This window comes from Balaenoptera borealis (genome assembly GCF_965194805.1).
Source record: "Balaenoptera borealis genome assembly, chromosome: X".
NCBI classification, from domain to species: Eukaryota; Metazoa; Chordata; class Mammalia; order Artiodactyla; family Balaenopteridae; genus Balaenoptera; species Balaenoptera borealis.
The window spans coordinates 41704205-41725532 of NC_138881.1; the positions used below are offsets into that span (position 1 = coordinate 41704205).

The 21328-nt window shown below is 36.1% G+C and overlaps 1 protein-coding gene across 1 annotated transcript in view; it reads left to right on the plus strand.

Annotated features, from left to right (window-relative positions):
- RP2 (RP2 activator of ARL3 GTPase) overlaps nucleotides 1-20770 on the plus strand; it is a 47050-nt gene extending 26280 nt beyond the window's left edge. Inside the window, exons 3-5 of the mRNA XM_082378209.1 lie at nucleotides 552-666; nucleotides 18555-18640; nucleotides 20020-20770. Coding sequence (XP_082234335.1) covers nucleotides 552-666; nucleotides 18555-18640; nucleotides 20020-20103 — 285 coding nt within the window. The 3' untranslated portion in view covers nucleotides 20104-20770. The remainder of the gene's footprint in view (nucleotides 1-551; nucleotides 667-18554; nucleotides 18641-20019) is intronic.
- The last annotated feature ends 558 nt before the right edge of the window (nucleotides 20771-21328 follow it).

A 21328-nucleotide genomic window follows, 5' to 3' on the forward strand; every position in this document is an offset into this window, starting at 1 on the left:
TCCATAAGTGTATTCTAGCGTTATTGTGCTATACTATATAAATTTGAATCATGCTTTTTAAAATTAACAGTATTATATAAGCTTTCCCCCTTTTATTATTTGTTATATTTAACAAACTATGGTATTTTATCTTGTGAATGTACCATACTTTACTTAACCATCCTCCTCTCACTGGACAGTGTCACCAAACTAAAGCTTCTGTTAGTTTCAGTCAACAAAATTTTTTTAATAAAGTTTAAAATTTTGAGGGCTAATTTACATTTATTTGACCCTTAATTGTAACAGTAGGCAGTACTAATTCTTTTTTTTTTTTTTTAACATCTTTATTGGAGTGGCAGTACTAATTCTTAATCGGAACCACCCATCTGGAAGAAAGAATCTTGTGTATGTGAAAACTTGTTTATAGCAAACACCCTGAATTAATTACAGTTATAACTAAAACAAAAATCAGAGCACTGTGTTGTATTTTATACAAAAAAATTATAGAATAGGAAAATATTGTTTTAGTCTCAGGTCATTTAAAAATGTAAATGAAATTTTATTTCCCACAGCTGGTTGGTAAAGGCTTTTTCCTGGTTCAGACAAAGGAGGTGTCAATGAAAGCTGAAGATGCTCAAAGGGTTTTTCGGGAAAAAGCACCTGACTTCCTTCCTCTTCTGAACAAAGGTACCTTCTGGATGATTGGTATACTTTTGTGGTTTTTCCCTTGACCTGTTGATTTGATTTACTCTTGCCTTTAGTATTTCTCTTACATTGTCTTCTCTTTGTCATTTGTTTTATGTTTTTCCTATTACTATTCAGAAATGTCAAAATTTCACATCATTCGAAAAGCCATATGTAATTACCTAGAAATTAGGCAGTAGGTTTCTTTTTCCCTGTTCTATCATCTTCGTTCTTGAAAGTCACATTTTATTATTATGTATTTTATTATTTTAAATTATTATTTTATTATTATTATTGTACTATAGTGAGTGACCATTTCCTTCTCCCTGCCCAGAGTTACAAAGCACTTGATAAGGATTCTTTCTGCCTTCAGTGTGCTTTGACCATACTGGAAAAGGAATAAGAAATATAAATAAAACAGTATACTATTCTGTGTATTTAACACGATCTGATTAAGTTGTCAGATACCGGAAATATGTCTACAAACAGAGGAACTAGAGTTCCTGTGCCCTCCTGAAGTGTTGCTATTTGCCTCTATGTATTCTAGAAGACAGAGTACCGTTCATCTATTAGGGCAGGGACATTGTTTGCTCTAGGCTCATCAGGCTTTTCTTGACCGGCCTGAGCAAATATATATGGTAATAGGTAATGCTGATTGGATATACCCTAGAAAGAGGGCACATCTGCATTTACATGCTCTTTATATATAAATAAGTTGTAATAAACTGCAAAAACCTGTATGAAAATATTGGAGGATTGTTAGGATAACTTTAATAACTAATGCTGGGTGCGATTTGGCCCTTAAGTATTAATGCAGTATTTCATATACTTTAGTGGTTACTCTAGTAGTACCAAGGACTGGCTCCAACCAGTGCATGAATCTATCCCAGATCATATATAGGAAATTATGACCCGGCTCCTTTGATGCAGCCATTTTGATATGGGAAAATTTGATGGAACCTTGGAAACAAATCTTTAAACTCTCAGCAGCTTTCAGAAATTGAATTAAGTAATAAGTGTGTGTAATAGACATCCTAAAGTGTGAGGATTAGGGATGAAGTGAGCATATGAGTAGGCCTAAATTAATGATTTATATACTTGTGTAATGTTAGTGAAGCGGTTTCACAGAATTGCTCCAACCCAGCCATAATATGTGTTTAAGTCACATAACATTCCACATGGAAGAAATAAAATGTTCTGTTCCTGCAAAAAGTAGAACCAAAACCAATGGACAGATGTTATAGGAATTTCAGCAAATAAATATCATATAAACAGCTTTTAAAACCAGAGATGTCCATAGGAAGTGGTCAAAGACTAATGAAGTCATGTCAAAAGGTCACAGGAGCCAGCTTGAAGGAGTCTCAAGAAGTTTCCACTGGCCAAATTTGGGACAATTTGAGCATCAAAAACAATAATGAAGGGAATTGATTAAACAACAATAGAAATCCATGCATCCATAGTGATAATAAAAAAGAGGGGAGAGGAAATTGGCACTGAACTATGGACCAGCGTGCCCAGTCTGCTTGGAATCAACCTAACTATATGGTCTACACGGATATCATGAATGACTGCTAGACAGTCCCATGATCTAGAAGCTTCCTATCCTCTATTAAAAGAGGCACTCTTCCATTAGCTTGAAATGACCCTTTCTCCAGGACCCCAAATTGGCTCACAGTAATAATCAGTTTCTCACCTAAGTAGTCACAAATCTTCTGTTTAAAATTTGTTTTTATAATCTGAGAAATATCTCCATAAAACTCATCAGCCCATGCTTTTTATCTAATTTGAAAAATCAACAGTATTTAATGTATTCAGTTAATAAATGTGTATTAAGCACCAAAAACAGGGGGGTGGGGGGGAGAGGGAATAAGGAAAGCTCTTCTGCTCTTTATAGAATACTCTGAGCTAATAAACGTAGAAGGAATGATAGACTTCAGAAATCACCATTTTCTAACCCCCGATGTAATAATTAATTCAGACAAAGGTTATCAGTGGATGCTAAAACTATTGGGGTAAAAGTTGATAAAAAGTAGGATACTTATACATTCTAATTCAAATGGGAAGTGTACCTTTAGAGCAGAGATTTGATGATCATCACACTAACCCAGTGATCAAACTTAGCATCACTGATGGCAGGGCAGCCTGACATTGTATTTCTCCTAATGTGATGCAATGAGAAATACACATCATCATCTATGAAGTATTCTTGCCAAAAATATTTTACCTGAATCTAATCGAGCCAAGACTTAATTTCTGGTTTATAGGAAAGAAAGGAAATCTGGAGACATGTTAAATGACACCATGAGGAAACTGAAACAAATTAAAAATAGAAGACATTTTACAAGATAACTGGCTAGGACTCTTCAGACAATGTCCTGGAAAACAGAAACAATGGGGGACTGTTCTGGATTAAAAGAAACCTAACAATTAAATGCAAGGAATGAACCTTAATTGGATTTTGGATTAGGGTGGGGTGAACGATAAAGCTGTAAAAGTCATTTTGGGGACAACTGGGGAAGTTTGAGGATGATATTTTGGAATTATTGTTGTATCCTTAAGTATGATAGTGGTACTGTGGTTACATAGGAGATGCATGCTGAAGTGTTACGATGTCTGCTATTTTCAAATGGCTCAGCAAAACAAAAAAGTGTGTGTGTTTGTGCATGTCTGTGTGTGCATGTGTGTGTATGTGTATAGTGTGTGGCAAAGCAAACGTGGCCAAATGTTAACATTTGATGGGTGTAAGTGAAGAGCAAATGGATGTTTGTTATTCTTTCTACTTTTCTATAATGTTTGGAATTTTTCAGAAGAAAAGTTGGGGAAAAATTTTAACTTGCCCAATAGTGCATTGATTGATGTGGAATAATGAGCAGGCTGTCTGTGGAGATATTCCGGCAGGTGTTGGATGGATTGGGTCCTTATGTAAAAGTGGCCATCAGTCACTCTGAGGAGAGTTTCTCAGCCTCAGCACTGTTGACATTTTAGATAATTCTTTGCTGTGGTGGGCTGTCCTGTACATTATAGGATGTTTAGCAGCATCTCTGGCCTCTACTGACTAGGTACCAATAGCACACTGCCCCAATTATGGCAACCAAAAGTGTTTCCAGACATTGCGAAATGCCCCATGGGGGACAAAATTGCTCCCAGTTGCAAACCACTGTTCTTAGCAGGGGGATGGACTTATTCTTTTGAAAATTCACTTTTATTTCAAATAGTTTATACTTTAGAGTCTGTAAGTTTTCCTCTTCAGTTAAAGTAGTCATAATTATTTCCTTTCAATTAATGAAGCTATTTGACAGCCTAATGAGAGAATTCATTGTGTTTTTCATCTTGAGAATCTTCCAAATCTGACTGATTCTCAGAACCGTCTGGGGTGCTGTTAAAGATTTAAATTTCCACCTCCCACCCCAGAAAGACTGATTCAAATATCTCTGAGATATTCCCTTGGAATCTGCATTTTAAAAAGTTCCCCAGGGCTTCCCTGGTGGCGCAGTGGTTGGGAGTCCGCCTGCCAATGCAGGGGACACGGGTTCGAGCCCTGGTCTGGGAGGATCCCACATGCCGCGGAGCGACTGGGCCCGTGAGCCACAATTGCTGAGCCTGCGCGTCTGGAGCCTGTGCTCCGCAACAGGAGAGGCCGCGATAGTGAGAGGCCTGCGCACCGCGATGAAGAGTGGCCCCCAGTTGCCGCAACTGGAGAGAGCCCTCGCACAGAGACGAAGACCCAACACAGCCATAAATAAATAAATAAATAAATAAATAATTTTTAAAAAAATCAAAAAAAAAAAAGGAAATAAAAAACAGCAGACCAAAAAAGTACTATAGAGCATATTTCCTTATAAAAAAAAAGAAAAAAAAAAAGTTCCCCAGATGGTTCTGATGATTAGTCAGATTTGGGTTCCTTTGTTTTAGAGGGTCATTCATTCATTTATTCAACAAACATAGATGAGATCTGAGAAGTAGTAAAGGAGGAATCAGATTATATAGGGCCTTGTAGGCCACTGTAGAGACTGTGGCTTCTAGTTTGAGTGAGATGAGAATCTACTAGACATTTTTGTTTTAAAATAAACTCTTTATATTGGAATAATTTTAGATTTTCAGAAAAATTGCAAAGGTAGTACAGAGAGTTTTGAAACTCACCTTCCTCTTATGTTAACATAAGCATCATACATTTGTTGAAACTAAGAAATTTACATGGGTAAAATACTATTTACTCAAACTATAAACTTTATTCAAATTTCACTGGGTTTTTTTCACTTATGTCCTTTTTCTGTTCCAGAATTCAGTCCAAGATCCCACATTGCATTTAGTCATTATGTCTCCTTAATCTCTTCTAATCTGTGACAGTTCCTTAGTCTTTCCTTGTTTTTCATAACCTTGAAATATTCGAGCAGTATTGGTAAGTTATTTTGTAGAATGTCCCTCAGTTTGAGTTTGTCTGGTGTTTTCTCTGGTTAGACTGGGGTTATGGGTTTTGGAGAAGAGGTGAAGTGCCCTTCTCATCACGTCACATCACATCACATCATAGGGCACATGATAGCAACATGACTTAATGCTGGTCATGTTGACCTTAGTGACTTGGTTCAGGTGGTATCTGCCAGGTTTCTTGTACACTGTAAAGTTCCTTTTTTCCCCTTTCTATACTCTTTGGAAGTTCTTTCTATGATCTTTGGAAGTTGAGTCACTAAGACCAGTCTACACTCAAGGAGAGGGAATTAAGCTCCACCTCCTAGAGAGGGGAGTATCTATATACATTATTTGGAATTCTGTAAGAAAGATTTGTCCCTTCTCTCCCATTTATTTATTCAGTCATTTATGTCTATCAGTAGGGACTCGTAGATACGTATTTTATTCTTTGGGTTATAGTCCAATACTATCAAATTGTTCCAGTTTTAGCCTTTGGGAGCTCTTTTAGGTTAGTTCCTCTGTCTCTTTGACATGCCTTTTATTTCTTTTTCTTGCATTATTATGTTGGCTAGGACTTCCACTATTATGCTGTGTAGAATAGTGAGAAGAGGACATCCTTGCCCTGTTTCTGATCTCAGGGTGAAAGTGTTCAGTCTCACCATTAAGAATGATGGTAGTTGTAGATTTTTCATACATATCTTTTATTAGACTGAGTGAGTTTCATTCTATTCATGGTTTGTTGAGGGTTTTTTTGGCTGTGTCAGTTCTTAGTTGCAGCACGTGGGATCTTTTCATTGCGGTGCACGGGCTCTTCATTGCAGCGCACGGGCTTCTCTCTAGTTGTGGCGTGTGGGCTCCAGAGCATGCAGGCTCAGTAGTTGCGGCATGCAGGCTCTCTAGTTGTGGCACTCAGGCTCAGTAGTTGTGGCACTCGGGCTTAGTTGCCCCGCAGCATGTGGGATCTTAGTTCCCCGACCAGGGGTTGAACCCGCATCCCTTGCATTGAAAGGTGGATTCTTAACCACTGGACCACCAGGGAAGTCCCTGTTGAGTTTTTATCACACATGATGTTGAATTTTGTTGAATGCTTTTTCTGTATTTATTGAGATGATCATGTTTTTTTATTATTGAGTCATTTAATCTGGTGAGTGACTTTTGTTAATTTTGAATGTTGAACCAACCTTGTATTCCTGAGATGCACCCCGTTGATCATGATGTTTTATCCCTTTAATATATTGCTGGATTCAATTTGCTAATATTTTATTGTAGATTTTTACATCTTTGTCCATGAAGCGTATTGGTTTGTGGTTTTCTTTTCTTGTAGTATCTTTCTCTGGCTTTGATATTAGTGTAATGCTGGCCTCAAAATGAGTTGAGAAGTATCCTTCTTCTTCTGTGATCTTGGAGAGATTATAGAGAATTAGTATCATTTCTTCCTTAAATGTCTGGTAGAATTTGCCAGTGAAACCCATCTGGGCCTGAAGACTTGGGGGGAAGATTTTTAGCCATACATTTTATTTATTTATTACATAGAGAGCTCTTCAAGATATATTTGTCTTCTTGGGTGAATTTTGATAGTTTTTGTCTTTTGGGGAATTGTTTCATTTCATCTGAGTTATCAAATTTATAGGTGTAGAGTTTATAGTATTTCATTATTATTAATGTATGTAGGATCAGTAGTGATGTCCTTCTTATACTCCTGTTGGTGACTTGAGGCCTCTCCCTCTCCCATTGGCCTCGATAGAGGTTTATCACTTTATTGATAATTTCAAAGAAGCAGCTTTTTGTTTTATTGATTTTCTCTATTGTTTTTCTCTTTTCAGTTTCATTGGTTTCTGCTCTAATATTTATTTCCTTCCTTTCATTTGCTTTAGGTTTAATTTGCTCTTCTTTCTCTAGTTTCTTAAGGTTTAAGTTTGGGTTACTGATTTCTTCTTTTCTAATAGAGTGATTCTCGTTACTCACAGTAGGTCTGTTCTATAAAGTTGCTGTGAACACTGAATCAGTGAGTACTGAATTGCTACTCCTAGGAGAAATGCAGGGCTAGGTTCCTACAAGTCTCTGGTCACAACATTTCTTTCAACCAATCAGTATAACCTTGTTGTATGTGTGTTTCTGCTTAAAGACACCTCATTTAGTATATGTTTTTGATTCATTAACATTGAACTCACAGCCAGCAGCACTGTAACTTGTGCCTGAATGAAGCTTATCTAACAGACATTTTCTTTGTAAGGCACATCACAGGTTTCCTAAGCTTAGGAGCATTAGACTGTACTTGAGCACTACATTTGAAGGCCATTTTAAACACTGATATTACCAACAAAAAGTATAAAAATGTGGCACTAGATGGACTGTGAAAAGGCCACTTGTTTACAGAATGAATGCTGAAACAAGAAGGCAGAGCATCAGTTTGTTCAAATTTACCTGGAAACATGCATGTCAGGCAGCTCATATTTTTTGCCACTTTGTGTGTGTCCATGAATGACCATGAAAAGACAAGTATTGATTTTGAGTAAAATATTTTACCTATTTGGTAAAATAAATTTTACCAAGTAAGCAATTAGCAAATAAGGAACCCACAAATAATGAGGATTGACTGTGTATGTATTTTGTGTTAGAAATTTTCCTTTAAGTGCTGCTTTAGCTGCATTCTGCCAATTTTGATATGATGTATTTTCATTTAATTCAGGGTTTGGCAAAGTATGGCCTACTGTACATTTTTTAAATGAAGTTTTATCAGAGCATAGCCACACTCATTCTTTTATTTATTACGTTTTGCTGCTATTGCACTGTAACAGCAGAGATGATTAGTTGTGACAGACATTGTATGGCTCACTAAGCCTAAAATATTTCCCATCTGGCCCTTTACAGAAAAAGTGTGCTGACCCCTGATGTAGTAGTTTCCCTTGAGACTTTTCACTTGATCCATGGATAATTTAGAAGTATAATGTTTAATTTCCAAACATTTGGGAGATTGTCCAGATGTGTTTCTATTACTGATTTCTAGATTAATGCTGTTATGGTCTGAAAACACACATTGTATTATTTCTATTTTCTTTAATAAGTTAAGGCTTGTTTTCTGGAACAGAATATAGTCTATCTTGGTGAATAATCTATGTGCAGGTGAGAAGAATATATAATCTGCTTTTGTTTGCTGAAATGTTCTATAAATGTCCACTAGGTCGGTTTGGTTGATAGCGCTATTCAGGTCATCTATATCCTTACTGATTTTCTGCCTACTTGCTCTATGAATTAAAGAGAGGAGTGTCAAAGTCCTCAACTGTAATTGTAGATTCGTCTATTTCTTTTTTCAGACTCTATCAGATTTTGCCTTGTGAATTTTGAAACTCTGTCGTTAGGTGCATACACATCTAAGATTATGTCTTCTTGAAGAATCCTTTATTATTATGTAATGTCCCTCTTTGTCTCTGATAATCTTCCTTGTTCTGAAATCTGCTTTGTCTGAAATACAGCTACTCCAGCTTTTGTTTGGTTGTTCGTGTTTCATCATAAAGCTTTATCCCTTTTCTTTTAACTTATCAAAGTCTGTGTATCTAAAGTGAATTTTTTGTAGACAGCATATAGTTGGTTCTTGCTTTTCAATCCAATTTGACAGTCTCTGTCTTTTTTTTTTTTTTTTTGGCTGCCTTGGGTCTTCGTTGCTGCCCCCGAGCTTTCTCTAGTTGCAGTGAGCAGGGGCTACTCTTCGTTGCGGTGCACGGGCTTCTCATTGCAGTGGCTTCTCTTGTTGCCGAGCATGGGCTCTAGGCACGCGGGCTTCAGTAGTTGTGGCTCGCAGGCTCAGTAGTTGTGGCTTGTGGGCTCTAGAGCGCAGGCTCAGTAGTTGTGGCGCACGGGCTTAGTTGCTCCACGGCACGTGGGATCTTCCCGGACCAGGGCTCGAACCCATATCCCCTGCATTGGTAGGCGGATTCTTAACCACTGCACCACCAGGGAAGTCTGTCTTTAACTGGTGTGTTTGCACCATTCATATTGAAAGGGATTGATATCGTTGGATCAATATCTACCATCTTGCTAGCTGCTTTCTGTTCCATTTGTTCTTTGTTTTTTGTTTCCTCTTTTTCTGTTTAATTGGGTATTTTTTAATGATTCCATTTTACCTCCCCTAGTGACTTATTATTTATACCTCTTTTCCTAAATCTTATTTAATGGTCACCTTTGATTTTGCAGTATACATATTTAAATAATTTGAGTCCACCTTATAATAATATTATACCACATCACCTGTAGTATATAAGGACCTAAGAACATCATATTCTCAAATCTTCCTGCCCATCCTTGTGTCACTGTTATGTATTTTACTATTACATATGCTGTAAACACCTAATGCATTGTTCACATTATTACTTTAAACTGTCAGTTATTTTTAGAACAATTAAAAATAAGAAAAATATAGACATATTACTGGAGGTTTTAGAGCATATGAATGCCATGGTCCCTTTAAAATGTAGCTTTTATCATTCTGGTTACTCTAAGGGGAGAAACAGAGAGACCAGCTGGGAGGCTGTTGCTGTAACCTAATTGAGATGTGACAGTGACTTGTTCCAAGGTCATGTTAAATAACACAGAAGAGTTCATTAGATAGGATATCCAGAAATCTTTTTTGTTTACTTCGAAGTCTCACAACTTTTTCATGACAGTTCAAATATTTAGATTTAAAGCTACTGCAAGCTATTTGATAAGACAGTCACATTAAAACAGTAAAAACATGACCAGTGATCTTGTTGACCTCATAATTCAGTTTGAAATAGTCACTTGAAGTAATCACTTTGAAGTAATTGTAGTCCTCATTATTAGATAGAGAGACAAATAGAACTGCTTAAAAAGCACATTGTTGGTGGTGTAGTTTTTTTAAAATTTAGGGTCCACACATGTTAATCAAAACTGCTGCACTTGTCCACCTTTTCTGTTGATGTTTCTTTGTTGGCAAATTAAGTCACTTATTGGAAGTTCTTCATATCCTATTCAAAGGATAGCAACCAAGTTACATACTTGGGTAATTCTACCAAAATTGTATTTCTGAATTCTAGATTATATTGTCTTTGTAGAATACAGGAACTTTCAGTAATAAATGTCTGACTTTAAAAGATATATCTACTGTATTTCTTTTAGTGATCCTGAATAAAAGCATATTCCATTCTACCTTAATTCAAACTTTCTACTCTCTGCAAAACTGGAAACCCTACATTATCAAATTTTTCTTTTTAGTTCAATATTTTTTCGGTTTGAAATGCTTTTTAAACTCTTTTTTGCAAATTTCCAAATGTACTGTTTCTACTCAGAAGTAGCTTCCAATGACCCCATGTGTACCCATCCCCCAGTTTTATCAACCTTTTGCCATACTTTAAAAAATAATCTATATATTCTCCTTTTTGCTGAAATATTTTAATCAAATTTTGATGTCTTGTCATTTCATCCCTAAATATTTCAGTATGTATCTTAAACAAAGTGAAATTAAAAATGAATGTTTTCTAATAACAGTTTTATTAAGATATATTTTATATACCATAAGATTTATACCATAACAATTTGACAGCTACACAAATGTTTTCTTAAGTGGGGTGTATTATCACGTCTAACATGATTAACAATGTCTTAATATCATCAACTAATTAGTCCATGTTCAAATTTCCCTAATTGTCTAAAAACATTCTTTATGTATTTTTACAGTTAATTTGATCCAGATCTAAAACTGGCGCACTCACTCACTGTATGTGGTTGTTTTGTATCTTATATCGCTCTTAACCAGAAACAGGTGTTCCCCCTCCCCTGTTTGTTTCGTGCCTTCGTCTTGTAAAAGAAATGTGGTCAGTTGTCCTGTAGTACGCATGGGTTTGTTTAATTTGTTCCTCTATAGTTCTTGTAGATTAGAAGTTAAATCAAAGCCTTGTTTACACTCAGGTTTAGTTTTTTGGGGGGAATATTTCACAGGTGGTACTATTTCCTATAATGAGAAGGCACATAATATTTGATTGTTGTACTTCTAGTGTTGCCAATATTGTTAGGCTCAGGTGGTGACAGTCTTTTTATTGTAGAGTTTCCTGTGAGTCTTCCCTATGGGATGCTAAAGCCATTGATGATTGTTGCCTGATCCAGTTATTTTATTAGGAGTTTCAAAATGATCATTTTCTAATTGTGTCATTACCTCTGCATTTATTAATGGATGTTAACAGAACTTCTCCTCGTATGCTGAGCTGTTTGGCTAACTTGAAATATGCTTCATATCAGAAAAGCAGAGTAAATAAAGGAGAAATAATTAAGCATCGATTTTCAGAGTAAAAAGTCGGTGCCCGAGCAACCTATAGTGGTGTCCAGTGAATTTTGTTTGTTTGTGTCTTTTCTGAATATCATTATGAGCTCATGACTTTATATATTCAGTATGTTTTGATAAATTGCAGGCATTATTCCTTCTGATCTCACTATGTCTCATCTTTGGTCATTAGGAGCCTCTTCAAGCTGGCTCCTGTATCCTTTTGATAAAACCCTATTGGCCTTTGATAGCCTCATTGCTTTTTGGCTCAACATGATATTTGAGGTTGATCTTACCCATTTCTTGCCCCAGACATAGAATCATCCATTTTTCTGAGAAAATATTCCCCAGTTACCTTCTTTTCTTTACTCAGTACCCATCTTGATCTATATACTGTGATACTGCAAAACTCATACTTAAACTCGTTCTCTGTATCTAATTGTACAGTTGACTGTGATATATCCTGCCTTTTCTATATTTGTTGTCTGTATTAAATCACAAGCCTTTTCTCTCCTTCTTGTGCCTTGTTCTGTGGCACATGACTACATTCACCTTAGTATTTCATTCCTTAATACTTCATTTTTCTCTCTTGCTCCGTATTGTTTAATAGATTTATATCTTTTTTTTCAATTTTTGAATTTTATTTTATTTATTTTTTTATACAGCAGGTTCTTATCAGTCATCAGTTTTTTTTTTTTTTTTTTTAAAACGTACCACAATACAATTATCACACTTTAAATTTATTTTTTTATCTATTTATGGATGTGTTGGGTCTTCGCTTCTGTGTGAGGGCTTTCTCTAGTTGTGGCAAGCGGGGGCCACTCTTCATTGCGGTGCGCGGGCCTCTCACTATCGCGGCCTCTCTTGTTGCGGAGCACAGGCTCCAGACGCGCAGGCTCAGTAGTTGTGGCTCACGGGCCCAGTTGCTCCGCGGCATGTGGGATCTTCCCAGACCAGGGCTCGAACCCGTGTCCCCTGCATTGGCAGGCAGATTCTCAACCACTACGCCACCAGGGAAGCCCCTCAGTCATCAGTTTTATACAGATCAGTGTATACATGTCAATACCAATCGCCCAATTCATCACACCAGCACCCCCCCCCCCCGCCGCTTTCCCCCCTTGGTGTCCATATGTTTCTTCTCCACATCTGTGTCTCAATTTTTGCCCTGCAAACTGGTTCATCTGTACCATTTTTCTATGTTCCATATATATGCGTTAATATACGATATTTGTTTTTCTCTTTCTGACTTACTTCACTCTGTATGACAGTCTATAGATCCATCCATGTCTCAACAAATGACTCAATTTCGTTCCTTTTTATGGCTGAGTAATATTCCATTGTATATATGTACCACGTCTTCTTTATCCATTCATCTGTCGATAGGCATTTAGGTTGCTTCCATGACCTGGCTATTGTAAGTAGTGCTGCAATGAACATTGGGGTGCATGTGTCTTTTTGAGTTATGGTTTTCTCTGGGTATATGCCCAGTAGTAGGATTGCTGGATCATATGGTAATTCTATTTTTAGTTTTTTAAGGAACCTCCATACTGTTCTACATAGTGGCTGTATCCATTTACATTCCCACCAACAGTGCAAGAGGGTTCCCTTTTCTCCACACCCTCTCCAGCATTTGTTGTTTGTAGATTTTCTGATGATGCCCATTCTACCTGGTGTGAGGTGGTACCTCATTGTAGTTTTGATTTGCATTTCTCTAATAATTAGTGATGTTGAGCAGCTTTTCATGTGCTTCTTGGCCATCTGTATGTCTTCTTTGGAGAACTGTCTATACAGGTCTTCTGCCCATTTTTGGATTGGGTTGTTTGTTTTTTGATATTGAGCTGCATGAGCTGTTTATATATTTTGGAGATTAATCCTTTGTCCGTTGATTCGTTTGCAAATATTTTCTCCCATTCTGAGGGTTGTCTTTTCGTCTTGTTTATGGTTTCCTTTGCTGTGCAAAAGCTTTGAAGTTTCATTAGGTCCCATTTGTTTATTTTTGTTTTTATTTCCATTACTCTAGGAGGTGGGTCAAAAAAGATCTTGCTGTGATTTATGTCAAAGAGTGTTCTTCCTATGTTTTCCTCTAAGAGTTTTATAGTGTCTGGTCTTACATTTAGGTCTCTAATCCATTTTGAGTTTATTTTTGTGTATGGTGTTAGGGAGTGTTCTAATTTCATTCTTCTACATGTAGCTGTCCAGTTTTCCCAGCACCACTTACTGAAGAGACTGTCTTTTCTCCATTGTATATCCTTGCCTCCTTTGACATAGATTAGTTGACCATAGGTGTGTGGGTTTGTCTCTGGGCTTTCTATCTTGTTCCATTGATCTATGTTTCTGTTTCTGTGCCAGTACCATATTGTCTTGATTACTGTAGCTTTGTAGTATAGTCTGAAGTCAGGGAGTCTGATTCCTCCAGCTCCATTTTTTCCCTCAAGACTGCTTTGGCTATTCGGGGTCTTTTGTGTCTCCATACAAATTTTAAGATTTTTTGTTCTAGTTCCGAAAAAAATGCCATTGATAATTTAATAGGGATTGCATTGAATCTGTAGATTGCTTTGAGTAGTATAGTCATTTTCACAATATTGATTCTTCCAATCCAAGAACATGGTATATCTCTCCATCTGTTGGTATCATATTTAATTTCTTTCATCAGTGTCTTATAGTTTTCTGCATACAGGTCTTTTGTCTCCCTAGGTAGGTTTATTCCTAGATATTTTATTCTTTTTGTTGCAGTGGTAAATGGGAATGTTTCCTTAATTTCTCTCAGATTTTTCATCATTAGTGTATAGGAATGTGAGAGATTTCTGTGCATTAATTTTGTATCCTGCTACTTTACCAAATTCATTGATTAGCTCTAGTACTTTTCTGGTGGCATCTTTAGGATTCTCTATGTATAGTATCATGTCATCTGCAAACAGTGAAAGTTTTATTTCTTCTTTTCCAATTTGTATTCCTTTTATTTCTTTTTCTTCTCTGATTGCCGTGGCTAGGACTTCCAAAACTATGTTGAATAATAGTGGTGAGAGTGGGCAACCTTGTCTTGTTCCTGATCTTAGAGGAAATGCTTTCAGTTTTTCACCATTGACAATGATGTTTGCTGTGGTTTGTCGTATATGGCCTTTATTGTGTTGAGGTAGGTTCCCTGTATGCCCACTTTCTGGAGAGTTTTTTTCATAAATGGGTGTTGAATTTTGTCAGAAGGTTTTTCTGTATCTATTGAGATGATCATATGGTTTTTACTCTTCAGTTTGTTAATATGGTGTATCACATTGATTGATTTGCATATATTGCGTATATTGAAGAATCCTTGCATCCCTGGGATAAATCCCACTTGATCATGGTGTATGATCCTTTTAATGTGTTGTTGGATTCTGTTTGCTAGTATTTTGTTGAGAATTTTTGCATCTATATTCATCAGTGATATTGGTCTGTGATTTTCTTCTTCTGTAGTATCTTTGTCTGGTTTTGATATCAGGGTGATGGTGGCCTCATAGAATGAGTTTCGGAGTGTTCCTTCCTCCTCAATTTTTTGGAAGAGTTTGAGAAGGATAGGTGTTAGCTCTTCTCTAAATGTTTGATAGAATTTACCTGTGAAGCCGTCTGGTCCTGGACTTTTGTTTGTTGGAAGATTTTTAATCCCAGTTTCAACTTCATTACTTGTGATTGGTCTGGTCATATTTTCTATTTCTTCCTGGTTCAGTCTTGGAAGGTTATACCTTTCTAAGAATGTGTCCATGTCTTCCAGGTTGTCCATTTTATTGGCATAGAGTTGCTTGTAGTAGTCTCTTAGGATGCTTTGTATTTCTGCAGTGTCTGTTGTAACTTCCTGTTTTTCATTTGGAATTTTATTGATTTGAGTCCTCTCCCTCTTTTTCTTCATGAGTCTGGCTAATGGTTTATCAGTTTTGTTTATCTTCTCAAAGAACCAGCTTTTAGTTTTATTGATCTTTGCTATTGTTTTCTTTGTTTCTATTTCATTTATTTCTGCTCTGATCTTTATGATTTCTTTCCTTCTGCTAACTTTGGGTTTTGTTTGTTCTTCTTTCTCTAGTTCCTTTAGGTGTAAGGTTAGATTGTTTATTTGAGATTTTTCTTGTTTCTTGAGGTAGGCTTGTATTGCTATAAACTTCCCTCTTAGAGCTGCTTTTGCTGCATCCCATAGGTTTTGGATCGTCGTGTTTTCATTGTCATTTATCTCTAGGTATTTTTTGATTTCCTCTTTGATTTCTTCAGTGATCTCTTGGTTATTTAGTAACGTATTGTTTAGCCTCCATGTATTTGTGTTTTTTACTTTTTTTCCCTGTAATTCATTTCTAATCTCATAGCGTTGTGGTCAGAAAAGATGCTTGATATGATTTCAGTTTTCTTAAATTTACTGAGGCTTGATTTGTGACCCAAGATGTGATCTATCCTGGAGAATGTTCCATGCGCACCTGAGAAGAAAGTGTAATCTGCTGTTTTTGGATGGAATGTCCTACAAATATCAATTAAATCTATCTGGTCTATTGTTTCATTTAAAGCTTCTGTTTCCTTATTTATTTTCATTTTGGATGATCTGTCCGTTGGTGTAAGTGAGGTGTTAAAGTCCCCCACTATTATTGTGTTACTGTTGATTTCCTCTTTTACAGCTGTTAGCAGTTGCTTTAGGTGTTGAGGTGCTCCCATGTTGGGTGCATATATATTTATAATTGTTATATCTTCTTCTTGGATTAATCCCTTGATCATTATGTAGTGCCCTTCCTTGTCTCTTGTAACATTCTTTGTTTTGAAGTATATTTTATCTGATATGAGTATTGCTACTTCCGCTTTCTTTTGATTTCCATTTGCATGGAATATCTTTTTCCATCCCCTCACTTTCAGTCTGTATGTGTCCCTAGGGCTGAAGTGGGTCCCTTGTAGACAGCATATATATGGGTCTTGTTTTTGTATCCATTCAGCAAGCCTGTGTCTTTTGGTTGGAGCATTTAATCCATTCATGTTTAAGGTAATTATCGATATGTATGTTCCTATGACTGTTTTCTTAGTTGTTTTGGGTTTGTTTTTGTAGGTCCTTTTCTTCTCTTGTGTTTCCCACTTAGAGAAGTTCCTTTAGCATTTGTTGTAGGGTGGGTTTGGTGGTGCTGAATTCTCTTAGCTTTTGCTTGTCTGTAAAGCTTTTGATTTCTCCATCGAATCTGAATGAGATCCTTGCTGGGTAGAGTAATCTTGGTTGTAGGTTCTTCTCTTTCATCACTTTAAGTATATCATGTCACTCCCTTCTGGCTTGTAGAGTTTCTGCTGAGAAATCAGCTGTTAACCTTATGGGAGTTCTCTTATATGTTATTTGTCGTTTTTCCCTTGCTGCTTTCAATAATTTTTCTTTGTCTTTAGTTTTTTTTTTTAATTTTTTAATTTATTATTTATTTATTATTTTTATTTTTGGCTGTGTTGGGTCTTCGTTTCTGTGCGAGGGCTTTCTCCAGCTGCGGCGAGTGGGGGCCACTCCTCATCGCGGTGCACGGGCCTCTCACTATCGCGGCCTCTCTTGTTGCGGAGCAGAGGCTCCAGACGCTCAGGCTCAGTAGTTGTGGCTCACGGGCCCAGTTGCTCCGCGGCATGTGGGATCTTCCCAGACCAGGGCTCGAACCCATGTCCCCTGCATTGGCAGGCAGATTCTCAACCACTGCGCCACCAGGGAAGCCCTGTCTTTAATTTTTGCCACTTTGATTACTATGTGTCTTGGCGTATTTCTCCTTGGGTTTATCCTGCCTGGGACTCTCTGTGCTTCCTGGACTTGGGTGGCTTTTTCCTTTTCCATGTTAGGGAAGTTTTCGACTATAATCTCTTCAAATATTTTCTCGGGTCCTTTCTCTCTCTCTTCTCCTTCTGGGACCCCCTATAATGCGAATGTTGTTGCGTTTCATGTTGTCCCAGAGGTCTTTTAAGGTGTCTTCATTTGTTTTCATTCTTTTTTCTTTATTCTGTTCTGCGGCAGTGAGTTCAACCATTCTGTCTTCCAGGTCACTTATCCATTCTTCTGCCTCAGTTTTTCTGCTATTGATTCCTTCTAGTGTAGTTTTCTTTTCAGTTATTGTATTGTTCATCTGTGTTTGTTTGTTCTTTAATTCTTCTAGGTCTTTGTTAATCATTTCTTGCATCTTCTAAATCTTTGCCTCCATTCTTTTTCCGAGGTCCTGTATCATCTTCATTATCGTTATTCTGAATTCTTTTTCTGGAAGGTTGCCTATCTCCACTTCATTTAGTTGTTTTTCTGGGGTTTTATTGTGTTCCTTCATCTGGTACATAGCTCTCAGCCTTTTCTCCTTGTCTATCTTTCTGTGAATGTTGTTTTCGTTCCACAGGCTGCAGGATTCTGGATTTATGTCTTTTGTAAGAAATTTGTAATTTCCTGGAGGTCAGGACTTCTCCATTACTGAAGGAGATAAAAAGCAAATCTATTAGGAATATAGTGATAGTGGAAAAAATTTTAATTGAATTGAAAGGCTTGTTTTGTTTGGTTCACTTACAGCCATGTTTGCCAACAGTTTGACACCAGTAGTTCCAATTCTACATTTAAATCCAAGCCAAACTGAATCACGAATCTTTGTACCAGTATTTAAAGTACAGGTGGTTTAAAAGTAATCAAATTAAGTATGGGAAAGGAGGCACAAATATTCTATTCGGAGAATTAAAAAATAAAAACTTGGTCGTTGGTTCTAGAATATAATATTATGGGACATTCAAGAAAAATACTTTCAGATGGTCATTACTTTTGGTGCCTGGCCTCAATTCCTACTTGGCTAAGCTTCATTATTGGTGGCCCAGAACTTGGCTGGTAAGTAGGAGAGTTGGAAGCAAGACTAGCTGCCTAGCAAAATGATTTGAATAGCTTCTGATCTTATTTGTCATTTTATCAACTATTTTTTGTAGTTTGTATGGTTTTCGTAGAAGTATGAAAACCAGAAAAGCCAGGCTATTTACAACACTTAAAAGTATGACACTAGTCCTATAATGGCACTGAAGCTACTTGTCATGTGATGAGACTCTATGTTAATTTGTTTTATGATTAGAGTAGGAGGTAGCTGAAGTGACGTGTCCCATCTGTCTATTCCCTTCTTTCTTTTCTCTTACCCCCAAAGAAGAGGCTGAAGATTCTTCAGGGAAGAATAAAAAGATTAATTTGAGAATAGATTTATATTCATGTTAAGACAACACTTCTTGGGTTTGCTTATAGGTCCTGTTATTGCCTTGGAGTTCAATGGAGATGGCGCCGTAGAAGGATGTCAACTTATTGTCAACGAGATATTCAGTGGGACCAAGGTACAAGATTTTATTGACTATATTTCATTCAGACCTTTCCTTTCCTTTCCTTTTCCTTAAAATTAAATAGTATTTTCAGCACATCATGATTTTTAGAATTTATGGTAAATAATTGGGAGCTAAGCTTTGGTTTTTCCTTGCCAAACTAAAATTTTAATAGCTTAAAAATTTACAAAGTAAGTATCTACTTATTAAAAACCTTCAATAATACATGTTTCTAAAGTAAAATATCTCACCAAATGTCTCTTCAAGTTCTTCCTTTTTTAAAAGTAGTGATATGTTGAAAATGTTATATTTCTAAGATTGTATACTTTCGATGGACAATCCTATTGACCAGTGTTCATTTTCATTTGCTTCAGTAATACTTGATCAAAACTTGAACTTGAGCTATATCTAGAAATCACTACATGTAGGTATTTTCTAGATATGGTTGATGAGGTTGCTGTATCTGAAAATTTCAAACTTAAACAACTTAATATAGCTTAAAAACCAAACATATAAGAGGACTAAATGAGTATATATATAACTGGGTTTTTTTGATAAATATCTGAGAGGAAATTTTTGATTTTGTAGTCTGATTTGGCTTATGGTCCCTTGAATTTGCATAATTTAAAGTACTTTGTTTTTTGTCTCATTTTATCATCACAGCAGTACTAAGGGAGAGGGCAAATCAGATTGAATAGAAAAGGAAGCAGAGAGAAAATGGTTATATGATTTGGAGTTTTTAGATCTGAATGAGTTAAAGATTATCTAATCCAACTTTCTCATTTTACACATGTGGAAACTGAGCCCAGAGAGGTTTATTAAATTGTCAGCATCATACAGCTCGTTTATGATAAAGCTAAATAGAACCCAGGTCTCCTCTAATTTCTGGCTGACATTTATAAAAGCTGTTTTTGAAGGGTTCTATTGAGTACTGCTTTGTTGATGTTTGGAAAATAGTTAATTTAAAATTAGTAATATATCTTTAGCAGTTTTGAAAAAGATAATCTCAAGTTTTGCTTCTCGGCCTATTGAGATTCTTATTTAGAAAATAGAAGAAATTAAGAGTTCTTTAAATAAATCTCTTTGTTCGTAGCTTTCATAATATTGACTGTTACATATTTTAAAAACTGAAATTCCAAGTGTAATAAAATACAACTGAAGTATTATGAAAGCAAAGATCTTAATTATATCATAAGTGCTTTTAAAAGAGCTCAATTGCATCATAGCTTTTGAAACTATATTTCATGAATTCTACAGAAAATCCGCAAATATTATAAATGATGTACTTGAATTTCTTTTAAATAGCAAGCCTGTGACTGTTCTGTGAAGAACATGGGCTTTGGAATTTGGGGATTACTAGCATGTATTTTTTGTCTCTTTTATGTTTAACATAGATGTTTGTATCAGAAAGCAAGGATGCGGCATCTGGAGATGTAGACAGCTTCTACAACTTTGCTGATATACAAATGGGAAAATGAAGTGCGATGTGGAACCAAGGACTTGATTTTAAGCCCTTTTCAATTTGTGTATTAGCAATGGTTTTTTTACTGATGCTAAAATTGTTAGTCATTTTTAAAATAAATTGTTGAATACTGCATCATTTAGTTGAGGTTCAAAAAGAGTTCACTTTAAATTAAGTAGTTTTAATCAGCTTAAAAACCATTTAACCCTGTTCAGTGAGCTTGTAGGTTTTGTTTCTCTGCATATGATACTGTTATTAGAAAATAGAAGTGGCTAACAGTTCATGATTTTAGTCCTAATTAAACGTTCTTTCAAATCTCTAATTTACACTTTCCTCAGTACTCCATGATATTTGAGAATATATTCCATTGCTTATTTTCTTTTTTAATTTAGAAGGATTCATTACTAGCGGATCAGTTAGAATGAACCTATGCGCATTTTTTTCATGTATATACATCCAGTTAAATATTTGCTTCCTAGTTGCATAATATGGCAAATGAAATTTTGTATACAGAGTTGACATAATACTTTGTAAATTAAGTTTTTTAAATTAATAGGTGTTTGATAACCAGTTTTGCAAGTAACTCTACTAACTGATGTTGGTATAGCTGTTTAAAGACTACTTTGTGAGTAGTATGATTATTTGAATAAATTCCACATTGTTTAGTTTTTGAATACAACTGCTAGATGACTCTTCTGCTTCCTGGTAGGAAAAGGTATATGCAACACTGAAACTATAGAAGCCCAATCACCAGCAGTTCAAAAAGGTGATCACTGTTTTATCAGCTCTTATGAGCTATTAGAATTAAAACAAAACCTTGCAACATTTAGGTAAGAAATACTTAAGCATAGTGATAAGCTATGCAGATTATTAAAAAGCTAGATAAATTTGATTTTCATTAGATATGCCACTTCTATCAATCAATGTTCAAGTATGATAAAATTATTTTGGTTGCTTTAAAGCATTATTTTCCAGATCAACCTGACCGTAATAATTTACCAGGGGGCAGGGGAGAGCTACTTGTTTAAAAATCCACATTCTTGGACCAATCCTTAGGCAAATCAATTCAGTGCCCAGGGGAAACTCTGTTTTAAGGGGTTTGTTGTAACATAAGGTAATCAGAAGATCTTGATAGGTTGATCTTGTGAGAAGGGACTGAACCTGCCATCTACACCACACAGAGCAGCTAATCAGAAGTTAGCTTTCATAGGTCTATTTTTAAAAGGAACCTTGAATTTAAT